The 12651-nt window shown below is 37.6% G+C and overlaps 1 protein-coding gene across 1 annotated transcript; it reads left to right on the top strand.

Moving 5' to 3' along the window:
* The first annotated feature begins 2369 nt into the window (after positions 1-2369).
* LOC117411539 (saccharopine dehydrogenase-like oxidoreductase) lies at positions 2370-11630 on the top strand. The gene is made up of 12 exons (XM_034019175.3): positions 2370-2721; positions 3548-3660; positions 4425-4505; positions 5534-5663; positions 6260-6309; positions 6517-6647; positions 7001-7118; positions 7906-8025; positions 8187-8243; positions 9210-9321; positions 9993-10074; positions 11173-11630. Exons 1-12 carry the CDS (start codon positions 2529-2531, stop codon positions 11276-11278), a joined length of 1293 nt encoding a protein of 430 aa, XP_033875066.1. The 5' UTR covers positions 2370-2528; the 3' UTR covers positions 11279-11630.
* The last annotated feature ends 1021 nt before the right edge of the window (positions 11631-12651 follow it).

Here is a 12651-nt window from a genome sequence, read left to right as displayed (position 1 = left end):
ATACAGTATATGGAGGCATCTGTATCTCAAACTCCATCCTGTATGTCATTCTTACATGGTCATACAGTGGTCATAGTCATGTACTTTTTCATGTTACTGATATTGTTGATCTAATTTTGTATTTATTTCATTTGATGTTGTCATCTTTTGTAATGTATCTCTGTGTTTGCAACTTTTTTTATATATATATATATATATATGCGCCTAACCCATGGGGAAGAAGGAGCACGTATATAGTTTGCCCCTCCACTCCCTTATTTGACTATGTTTGGCTTTGGGTTTGTCTTTTAAAAGATTTAAAATAAAATACAAAAATGGAAACGTACTTAGAGGATGGGATGGACCACATATAAATTCTCCATACATTAACATATTGGTTTGACCCAAGGTCTGCACCGTGGCTAACGTTAAAACTTTGTTAAGTGAATGTGAATTTGGCAGGTGATCAGGAGAGACGACTCTACACAGTATTAATTCTAACTACGGGCACATATTTGTTATTACTCCCAAAAATATCTTAAGGAAGAGACAGTATCAGACCTTTATTAAACATGAAATAAGAAGTTAGCAGGTTTAGGGGTTCTGAACAAGCTCAAGCTCAATTCCCACCTATATCTTTTATTTTTAACTTAGATTAAGTAGTAGTAAATACTTGCCAATGATTGAAAAGGTGATCCAACAAGCGGAGCAGTTAGACATTGCAGCTTTGAAATTGAAGAGACCAGCACTAAACATTGCTGCTGAGGATAAGATGCTTCTGAAAGAAGTGAGTGAGATGCTGAAGCCATTTCAGGAAGCAACCACAACTCTTTCTGGGGCAAAGTATCCTACAGCATCTCTCATTGTGCCCACAGTCTGAACCTGGATCGGAGACGAATGACTACCTTTTGAGTAAGAGCTCAACAAGGTTATCAAGCTTCGAGAATGACCATCATTTTCAGATGTCAACATTCCTGGATTCGGGGTTTAAAAGCCGTCTCTTCAACAGTCAGCAAAAAGAAGCTATTTATTCAAAAAGGTTTGTTTGTTGCATGTGAACCTCCTGAAAGGGATCCAGTTCCAGCCCAGAGAGCTCATCCATGTGGTAGTAAGAGCATCTACCAGCTAGTAGCACACAAGATGAGGATGACTTTGCAGGATCTGCATTAGACAATGAGTTGAAGGTGTGTGCAGCTGAAAAGAGACGGCCTTTGGACTCAAGCCCTTTGGATTACTGGAGGAATCGCAAAGATTCCTTGCCTTTGTTAGCACAACTGTCTGCTAAGAAATAAAATAACTGTTGCATCGTTTCTTTAGTCTGCCTGCAACATCAGTGGGAAGTGAAAGACTGTTCTCCAAAGGAGGGGGTTTACTTACTGACCGAAGAACATGGCTAAGTTCCACAAATGTTGAACAAATAATATTTCTGAATCGAAATTTATCTTTGAGACAGGACTCAAAATAAATTAGATGTTGCAGGAATTTCCTTGGCATAATGCAAAATAAAAAAGGGCAAAACTCAACAAAACCTGTTAAAAAAAAAAAAAAGAAAATGTATGGTCCAGTGGATAAAAAAAAGGGCTTGTAACCAGGAGGTCCCCGGCTCAAATCCCACCTCAGCCACTGATTCATTGTGTGTGAGCAAGTCACTTAAGCTCCTTGTGCTTCATCTTTCGGGTGAGACGTAATTGTAAGTGACTCTGCAGCTGATGCATAGTTCACACACCCTAGTCTCTGTAAGTCGCCTTGGATAAAGGCGTCTGCTAAATAAACAAATAATAATAATATAGGGCACGGGTTTTCAAATGGTCCTGAAGTACCCATGTGTGTTTTTTTTTACTTTATTGAACCCTGAATTGAACTAATTTATCTAACAAATTGCTAATCAAGGCTTTTATATTGTTTTCGGCTCTTAAACATGACAAGTTAGAACAAAAGTTACAAAAATATAGTAAAACAAAATACAGCTGCAACTTCAGTCCTCACCATGTCATATGCGACTTACACCTAACCCTAAAATTAACCCCATACATCTAAACCTTACCCATACCCCTAAACCTAACCTCTACCCCTACCCCTACCCCTAAACCTAACTGTCACTATCAAGCTCTGTTACTATTATTTGAACACCGTTTCTTTTGCACCCTCTAGCGGCCTCTAGTGGCTACTAAATCATATGAAGGGTAATACGCAGTAACGTTTTAACCTATATTTCATTAATAAATTCATAATTTCTGTATTTTCCTCACTTTATTTGTCTTACATTGACCTATTAAGCTTAAGGAGCAAAAATACGGCAGAATGTTCTATTTTTGACTGTGTGGGTTAGTATACCGTAACCCTTTTTTTAAAAAAAATCACACCATGTCCCTCTAGCGGTTCCGTACTAGGTGTGTGTGTGTTTTTTGCAATCTAATGTTCTTGGACGCTGCTGCAGCCAAAGTTCCGCTGCTCTCATCGACGTGTTCCGTTCTGACTCACGCAAGGCGTCTTCTTTCTACTCTGCTGTACTGTCTCGAGTGAAGTTCACAAGTGCAGAATTAGTCACCATGGCGACAACCAGCACAAGCCGAGTTTATGAACTGGTGATCTTCGGAGCTTCTGGTTTCACTGGTCAGTTTGTGGTTGAAGAGGTGGCTCGGAACTCAGCCGAGGGGCCAAAAGGAACTCTAAAATGGGCCGTAGCAGGGAGAAGCCGTCAGAAGCTCCAACAAGTTCTGGATCAGGCCGCAGGAAACCTCGGTAATATCCTAGGTCAAGGGATTCACGCTTTGGGAGTGAGGTGCCGAATCGTGCAAAAAACAGTATTGTTGTGAAATGCAGCATTGTTTAAGCTATTGGGATAGTTAATATGCTGGCGTTTTATTTTTTCTTATTATTAGTAAGCGAGAAACGTATGAAATGTTCTAAATATGCAAACCTACGTTGCAATGTTATTTGCCTTTAACTAATAAGCGAGTCCAATTTCTCAGGTGTGTTGTGCGGGTTGGGTTGTGCAGAACTGTACTGCGTACGCTGTGCGGTCATCTTGGCTCTACTCGCCTCTCTTGCAATGATCCCTACCTCACAAATGATGAACTCAATATTATTACCAACACAGGTCATGCAAGCTAGTGAAAATTATAACGACATATTGGCGGTTACAATACTATATTTTGTTAAATATGTGTGTGTTTATTTATTTATTTGTTTTTATTTATTTATCTATTTTTAAATTAACTATACAGTTACGACAAACGTTGACATCACCAGGGTCAAGATGATTGTGTGATAGATAACTGCGCACAGCACATTAGGGTTGGAAGATATGTGGGTCAAAGTTTAGTGAGATACCAGCTTCTTTTTTTAGCTGAATTAATGTAATACGTTTTGTATATTCTTGTATATTTTGTTTTTAATCAACAATTATTGTGCTGTTATTCCTTGCCAAGTAGCAAAAAAATTGGCGACTCAACCCTCCCTAACCCATATTTCCTAACCCATGAAGTCTGAAGTGGTCTAGCAATAGATGCCATTTATTTTGGTTAAAACCCAGTATACTACATTTGTGTTTTTGTTTTGTTTCCAGGTAAGCCAGAGTTAAAGTCAGAAGTAGATATTATAATTGCTGATGTTGAGGATCCTGACTCCTTGGCCTCCATGAGCAAACAGGCAGCTATTGTTCTCAACTGCGTTGGGCCAGTAAGTACACAATAAGGGATTCTTTGTAGTGAATGTCACTGAAAGAATACATTCCTGCTAATGAATATATGTTTTGCATTTTGAATGGGTGTGAGAGTGTTACGTTTGCCATACTGTACAGTAGTGTGTGTATGAAGCTATTGCAAATGTAAAATATCTCTGCAGGCTATGAATGGCATCGTCATCCCTGATGGAGTCACTTCATGCAGAGTTTAACAGTACAGCAAACAGTAGCGTGTCATCCAGCTATCGCGTGCAGTCATTATTTGTCTTCTCAGATTATAGAGAGTAGTAATGTACTGGGTTATGAAGTGTATAGTAGGTTTGTTTGGGCGTTGTAGAAAGGTTAGATATGTATTTCTTTATTTGTCTTCTCAGATTATAGAGAGTAGTAATGTACTGGGTTATGAAGTGTATAGTAGGTTTGTTTGGGCGCTGTAGAAAGGTTAGATATGTATTTCTTTTGGAGGCTGACAGGTTTACTCTTTGCTGAAACAAAAATGATCATCCTCTATTAAACGCTCATTAATGCTACATTTAGAAATAGTAAAAAACGCAATAAATTAAGTTTCCAGATAAAACTGTATCATTAGAAGATCATTTATTTTGGAATAAACCCAGTTAAGAAATGGAATGCAAACTTGCTTCCCTTGTGTAAAACAGCAACAGATGAACAGACCTGCATGCAACACATTTTCCATTTTCAGTTACAGGCTGTAGTTCAAAATGTGTGAAACAATATATTTTGTTGTGTTGATTATTAGTACAGGTTTTTTGGAGAGCCTGTGGTTAAGGCCTGTGTTGAAAATGGAGCCCACTGCATCGACATAAGTGGTGAGCCCCAGGTACGTATAAGAACATTTTCCTTTTTCTTTTTGGGTTCATGTATATTGGATGACAGTCTTTTTTTTCTTTTTTTATAAATTTAGTCGTTGCCAATTATTTTTTTATTATTTTCTCCCAATTTGGAATGGCCAATTATTTTATTATGCTCAGCTCACCGCTACCACCCCTGCGCTGACTCGGGAGGGCGAAGACGAACACACACTGTCCTCCGGACTCACCATGCAGCCACCCAAGAGCAACAACGTCGGAGGACAACGCAGCTCTCGGGCAGCTTACAGGCAAGCCCGCAGGCGCCCGGCCCGACTACAGGGGTCGCTGGTGCGCGGTGAGCCGAGGACACCCTGGCCGACCTAACCGTCCACCCCCCCGGGCGATGCTCGGCCAATTGAGCGCCGCCCTCTGGGAGCTCCCATCCTCGGTTGGCAAAGGAATAGCCTCGACTCGGACTCGCAACGTCCAGACTATAGGGCGCATCCTGCACTCTACGCAAGTGCTTTTACTGGATGCGCCACTCGGGAGCCCCAGATGACAGTCTTGTCACGAGTGCCAACTGCTTTATCAGTGTTTCTTTCAGGCTTCATTGTGAACAAAGGTTTTAAATTACGAAGCAGGGGAAACATGTTCAAGCTACAATGACGTCATCAGAATAATGTTTCGTGAAAGCACACATGAACATCATTTCAGTGTTAGTGAAAGATATGTACAGTACAGTGTACGTTCACAGCGCATGGGCAGCTGCAGTGAGAACTGTAATCTGTTTGTTTTCCAGAGTGCCTTATGCCTGCTCTGGAGAGACCACAGTACAGTTTCTGTTCTATTTTTTGTGACGGTGACGATGATTCACTGTGATTTGATTACAATGGTTCTGTTTTCAATAATGAACATGTCATGTTGCAACAGCAAAGAACATACAGTTTTTGTCTTCACTTGCAAAAGTGATCTGTCATTATAAACAACACTCTTGTTATGAGTTCCACTTTCTCTTGGTATACACATAAATATATAGTATTGCACTGTTTCTGTTCAGTTTCTAGAGGGAATGCAGCTGAACTACAACAGCCAGGCTGCCACAAGTGGGGTTTATGTGATTGGAAGCTGTGGCTTTGACTCCATTCCAGCAGACATGGGTGTGCTTTACACCAAAGACCAATTCAAAGGTAATTTATTTCTCTAAAAAAATAATTGATCCCATAGCAAAACTTGATCAAATTGACCGCCACACAAATATATATAAAAGCTAGTGTTCCACAATCCCTTTCACGTTTGTGCTACAATACATTGTATTTTGTTGTCAGTTTGTTCCATCATTTTGCTTTCTGTGGAGTCAATTTCAATTTCTTGATAGACAAGTTTATTATCTTAAATAACAAATGGCTAATCCGCAGTAATCCTGAATAAAGAAAATGCAGTGGAGCACAGATCTGCCAAGGTGCTGAACTAATCATTTAAACTGCATGCTTGTATTAGTGTGTGGGTTTTTGTGTTTTTTGTGTGATTTCATAAATTATTTTTCACATTTGTGATTTCTTAACTTTTGGCCTGATTTATGCTGTGAATACAAGTTTAGATCATTAAAAAGACCCAACTTTAATTCTCTGCTGCCTTTATAGAAAACTCTTTTACCCTTTACTGAAAATAAGAATACAGGTTGTATTCTTTTGAAGCTGTCAAATGCGTTTTAAGCTTTAATTTCACTTGGAAGCTTGATACAAAACCCACAAAGCCTAAATTCAGTGTATTGTCTGTTTTTCAGGGACATTGACTGCAATTGAAAGTTTCTTGTCAGTAAATACTGGACCTGAGGTAGGTTCTTCGTTTGATGATACTGTATGTAATTGAAATTCACCACCATCTGTATGTTCTTAATTTGAATGTTTCTGTATGCAACAAGTAGGAATTGTAAGTTTCTGCATTTACTTTTTATGTGAGTTTAATCTAGTCGTTTTTATTTGTGATCCTATAAATGTGTATAGCACATGTGTATTCAGGATTGCATTCTGTTATTGAAAGGGTGGCTCCATTCATGATGGAACCTGGCAGTCGGCTGTCTATGGTTTTGCAGACCAAGATAAACTAAGGAGTTTGAGAAAGAAATTAGGTCACAAACCCCTTCCAGTTGTTGGAGCAAAACTGAAACGAAGGTACACAGTGATCTTTCTTACAATTAATATAATATACATTTTTAATAAAAGTACACTTTGCTAGCTGGTAACAAGAAGTCAATTGCAAATGTATGTTTACTGACCGACCAAAACATTTGTGGTGCTGGGGATATTCCCACCTCTAAGTAGGTTGGTATCCCTGAATAGAAATATCTGCTCTTCAAATATGTGCAATTTACTGTCTTCAATAGTTTCTGATATATACACACCATGTGCTGATGTGGTAAACTTATTTTTTAATCATCATTTGAAACTGAAATGAATCATTGTAACAATTCTAATCTGCAGGAATAAATATCTGATGTATGTGATGGCTTTTGTTTTGTCTACAGAGGTGCTGTATTCTACAGTGATGAGGTTAAACAATATGCAGTTCCTTTCATGGGATCTGATCCCTCAGTAGTGAAAAGGACACAGCGTTACCTGTGTGAGGAGCTCAAGGAATCTCCTGTAAGTAAGAATGCAGTGCTCTACGGACCTTGGATGAAAATATATAGCACATTATTATTATTTATTATTATTATTTATTTCTTAGCAGACGCCCTTATCCAGGGCGACTTACAATCGCAAGCAAATACAAATACATTCAAGTGTTACAATATAAGTCATTAAATATATCAAATAAATTGGCCTTGTTTGGTGAATGTCACGTGAGCAGAGGATATAACAAAACCCAAAAAAAAGAATTGCTATGATTTTATCAGAATGCTATCTTTCCCCTACAATGCCAGAAAGCCTCACTGTTTGGTTATTGATGCAGTAATTGACACGTACCAAATCAAAGCAGCCCTGGAAACAGTCATACTTCAGGTTGGATTGCGCTACTGTTGTAATACAGTGTGAACTGCAGCTTGTTATAATGATTATTTGAAGATATGCATGCTGTATAGATCAATTGAAATGCAACAGCTTGTTTCTGCCCCTGTTTTACGGGGCTAGGGAAATTGAAGTCCTGTTTGACAATTAGCCTGAAAATAGTTTAGTTTAGTTTAGTTCTGTCTGAATTTTTGCCTATACTGGAAATTAGCAAAGATGCCAAGATTAATTCCCTTTCATTTCAGGGTACTTAATGTCCACAGAGAACTTGTGTAAGGAAGAGTCCTATGTGTAATAGCATTTACACAATTAAACATGTATTCCTGTTCTGTGTATGATGTGTTGCATACAGGTCAGGAATAAGAGGTTCAAGGAGAGTTTAACCAATACATGCATGAAAACTTTTATTTGTGTCCCACAGGTCCAGTACAGTGCTTTTGCAGCTGTTGGTGGAGTCTGCTCTGTTATTAAGTTAATGTTTGCTGGCATGCTGTTTTGGCTTTTTGTTATGACTAGCTTTGGAAGAAATCTTCTAATTAAGGTAAGTTCCGAACTACATTTTTATGAACAAGATTGAAATAGTTTCTACTAGCCAAGATACAAACGACAATGAATCTAAATTAAATTTATTATTTTGTAATTAATTTTACAATTAAGTTAAACAAAAAAAAATCAAAGATTGTCACTTTTTCTTTCTTAAAGTATCCTGAGTGGTTCTCATTTGGATATTTCACTAAAGACGGTCCCACTAGAAAGCAGGTAGGATTGTCTTTTTATACTTTTAAAGAAAGAAGGTCTTTACCAACAGTAAATACTTCAGGGGGGTTTAAACATGAATGGTTGAATTTGTTGGTCTCTGTTTTAAATAATTTAAAAATGCAAGGGTATGATGGTCTTGTAACAAATGGAACCCTTTGTTGTATGCTATTACTATTAAAATCTGTTGTAAAAAAGTTGTTTTTTGTTGTTACTCTGCTACATTTTTTACCTTAGTTCTGTCATTTTCCTCTTTTATCTGAAGCAGTCACCAAATCAAGTTTCAAATTGAAAAGTTAAGCAAATAAACATTTTCTTAGTACTGGCAAATGTTACATATATAGTTTAGCAGATGGTTTATACTGTAGTTTTGTGACCAGCATATTGTGAGGCTCATCGTATACACGCCTTAGTGTATGGTTAACAACCTAAATAACATGCCACAAAACACACTCAAAATTGTAAACCTGTTTGCTTTAGATGTACAGTATGTGTGTGTGTACAAAAACTTGAATCGGTCAGAAGCACTGTTAACTACCCAGATCTTTGGTTCCTACATGCAAATTTAATTTGAAACTGAGAAAAACATGTTTGATGTTAAGAAGTTCACACTGTTTAGAGAGGGTTGATACCTTGATGCAGTTCAGTTCTACACCTAGCATTTATTATGCCGCCTAGTGGCATGTCTCATACCTAGATGGCATGTACTTTTACTGAAGCCTTCAAATGTGTCCAAGTAGTGTTACACCCCAAATAACTCCATTAAAAACATGTTTGAGATGAGCTGAACGTTGTTTCTGAACTGGCACTTAGTACTGACATGAGAGAGTGAGAGTTAGTGTTAAGGTTAGACTGGCCTGATTATTAGTCAAATACACATTGATGAATGGCTTAGATGAGTGACATTTTACAAAAGTTTGATTTAAAGAAAAACAGAAATGGTCAATTGTGTATGCTTCTAATTTACAGATGGAAGGCTGTTCATTTAGCATGACCTTTTTTGGTCAAGGGTATAGCCAGGGCCAAGACCCACAGGAAGGTAAACCCAACCTCAAGATATGCACTCAAGTCAAAGGACCAGGTACGAATTCTGTTCTTTTTTTGAATCTGTGTCACGCAAGTGTCTCAGGTTATTATGGGATGTCATGATGGCAGCTTGCTTTGGGAAGGTCCATTTTGATTAAAAAAACAAAAACAAAAACAAAAAAAACATTCAAGTATAATTCAAATGAAAACATTGGTTTCCTATTACTGTGGCATAAGGATTGTTAATTTCTTTCAATAATTTATGGTCTGTATTTGTGCTCACAATTTATGTTCTGGAGTCTATATTTTTAAATTCTGGGCTGCATGCGGGCCACTTATTTGAATCCCCTGTCATTATTAATACACAATTAAACATATTTTTATACATTTCGATTTTATTCGATATAAACATGGAATACTGTACATAAAAAAAATAAATAAAAAAAACTCACATTTTATTAATCTGTCAGACTTTTACAACTCAATTAAAGATGGGTTATCTACCAAAGACCTAAATAAAGAATCGAGTTGAAATACGTATGACATGGCTTTACCCCTTAAACCATTCTTCAGCCCAGTATCCATTTACTGTGGAAAGCACTGAAGGGTATACCCAATTTTATTGTAGACGATAATTAAGACACCTACGTTATATCCATGTTAAAGTACAAACACAAAAGACATTTTACTAATTATTACTTGACTGTTATTTATTTACCATTGCAGAGGCTGGTTATGTTGCTACGCCAATTGTTATGGTACAGGCAGCCATAACACTATTGAATGAATCCAAGTCTCTACCCAAAGAGTAAGTGGTTTTACTTGTATTGAACTGAAACCAGGGACTACAGTGTGACTGCTTTAAATGTATCCTCAGTTAATAATAAACATAGGGTTCAGTTCAATAAATGTGAAGAATGTGTAAATCAGATAACTATAATATATATATATATATATATATATATGTATATGTGTGTGTATATATATATGTATATGTAAACCTGTACTGCCTTGGTGTTGGCAATCTTGACTGGGGATCCCACAGGGAGTGTTGGGTTGGCCCTGGCACCCCTGTGGGTTGGGGAGGTAAAATCATCATGGAATGCTTCACCTCGCCATGCTACAGCAATCCCTGCTGGTCAGGCACCCCGTGTGCTCAAGCAGACACCTGCAGGGCTGGCACTTGCTTTCCAGGGGCTGGTACCCTGCTGTCGAGTTCCTTGGTTTAAAGAGGTGATTTGCTAGACTGTAGGATCAGAGGACACCCACAGACCTTGGGATTCCCTAAGCTGTTATGGTTAAAGAAACCTTATTGAAGCATCTAAATATGGGGAGAAAAAGCAGGGGCACAGTAATTGGACATTTCAGATTTGTTGTACACATTCCTATAGTAGTCGCCTGTATATCATACTTTAATGGCTGGTTTCACAGACCCTGAGCACTAATCTTGGAATACTTTCCCTAAGGTACTACTTAGGGTCTGTCAAACCAGCTGTAGAGAACTGATTAAACTTGTTGAGGAAATTCTTTAGCATGAGTTAGTGAGTGTATTTTAAAAATAAATAAATAAAAAGTACTCTTTTGGCACAATCTAATGATACAGTATTACTGATCCTGATCACATGACTTTTCACACGTTTTAGCTCCTGTTTACAAACCGTTCAATCACGGATACATTTCTCTTGCATTGTGCCGGTTTTAATTATATAGTACAGTATTACAATTGATCTATCGTTTTGTTTATAGCAAAAACCCTTTGTCATCTTTCAAAGATGACAAAGGGTTATAGAGACCTGCTTTTAAATTGTCAAAGGCAAGCATGAACTGCATCCAAAGCTACACATTTTGACATTGTGTAATGTTGTTTGTGTTAATTGTGTAATGTTGTTTGTGTTAAATTCCACAGGGGGGGAGTGTATACTCCTGGGGCCGCCTTTTGCAAGACCAGTCTGATTGAACGACTGAACAAGCATGGTGTTGTGTTTTCTGTCATCAGCAAGCCTGAGGCGTGAGAATATGTGCAGAAATAGCCTTCCTTATTTCATAATGTCACAAGATGAAATGCAGTTAATAATGGAGAAAAAAAAGCACTTCAGTAAAATGCTTTGTATGCCTAGTCTGCTTACAAGTTACTTTGCATGTTTGCTTGTGTTTAATGCACTTCTGATGCCTGTGAAGCAACCCAGGTTTATTGCTTTACGTGTAACATTGTACTTCTGAATAGGAGCCTCTTCTAATGGAATACTATTGCCATCAAATAAATATAAAACACGCAATTGTATTTTTGTGTTGTTATTAACACAAAAACCCTGAGCATCCACTTTATAAACACATAATAAATGCAAATGTCAGCCTTATTAAACACCTTGAATTGGATTCAAAATTATTAATGAATGTACTGAAACTAGTGTTTGACCTGGTATTTAAAGAGCTTCAAATTAATGTAAGTTTTTATTTACTAAATGTTTTGGGGTAGACTGTTTCTGCAACTCTGACTTCGAAAATATGTGATTGTACTGACACCCCCTCCCCTGCAAATGTTGAGAGATTACATTCTGCAAATAAGATGTTCTTCCCACCAAGTATATCATTATTAAACCTTTCAAACATTAGACTACCGCAGCATAACAGGCCTTTCAGCAAGTGTCTCCATGCCAAGGAATTTAATACGATTGTCATTCCTGCCTTTGCTCATTCCATTGCTGTTGGTTCAGTAAAAACAGTTTTTTTTTATTCTTTATTTTTATTTCTGGGTGTGCTCTACAAATTAAACAGCCTAGCCTGTTCCATTTTTAATCAAAAGCAGAGGAACGCCCTGACATTGCCGTCTACACACTTTCCCACAATCCAAAGCTATGGATGGAGTCTGGCTGGAAGCCTGCCATGCATTGAGTTGTACAACAGACTGGCCATGGGTTTTTATTGTTTTAGCACGGTCACAGTTTGGAGCAAGTGTAATAAGTGTAATTACACAGGTAGAAATGACCATATTCCAGTCTCTTCACGTTTTTTCTTCACAGATGGGACACGCCCATGGAAACTCCAAGCAGCAGCATACAAACCCGGTGGCCATATTGCCTAGGCAAGGAAGTTCATTCTGAATAAGGCAACAGATAAAAACCCAGAATGAAGGGTGGCAATATATAGAGAAGGGCAGACTGCTAATGAACAGCTTAGGAGACTGACTTTTTTTTCTGCAGGCTTTTTGATATTGTCATACTAATAAATAAAATAAATACTTACTATACATACATAAATACACCTGATTATTTCAACACTACCCTCATGATTGATGTTTTTTTTTTTTTTTTTTTTTTAAATAGACATGAATACCAATAATAATTTGTAATGAAGTATAACTACCATAGCTATAAAAAGGTTCTAT

Source organism: Acipenser ruthenus, chromosome 6 (assembly GCF_902713425.1).
Source record: "Acipenser ruthenus chromosome 6, fAciRut3.2 maternal haplotype, whole genome shotgun sequence".
NCBI lineage: Eukaryota > Metazoa > Chordata > Actinopteri > Acipenseriformes > Acipenseridae > Acipenser > Acipenser ruthenus.
This window is presented reverse-complemented; position numbering and strand designations above follow the sequence as displayed.

Bases quoted from the DNA above. Each gene is read 5' to 3' on its own strand.
- LOC117411539 (XM_034019175.3), top strand. From the start codon at position 2,529: ATGGCGACAACCAGCACAAGCCGAGTTTATGAACTGGTGATCTTCGGA. The intron at 2,722-3,547 runs GTAATATCCTAG...TTTTGTTTCCAG, and splicing joins TCAGGCCGCAGGAAACCTCG to GTAAGCCAGAGTTAAAGTCA. The intron at 8,026-8,186 runs GTAAGTTCCGAA...TCTTTCTTAAAG, and splicing joins GAAGAAATCTTCTAATTAAG to TATCCTGAGTGGTTCTCATT.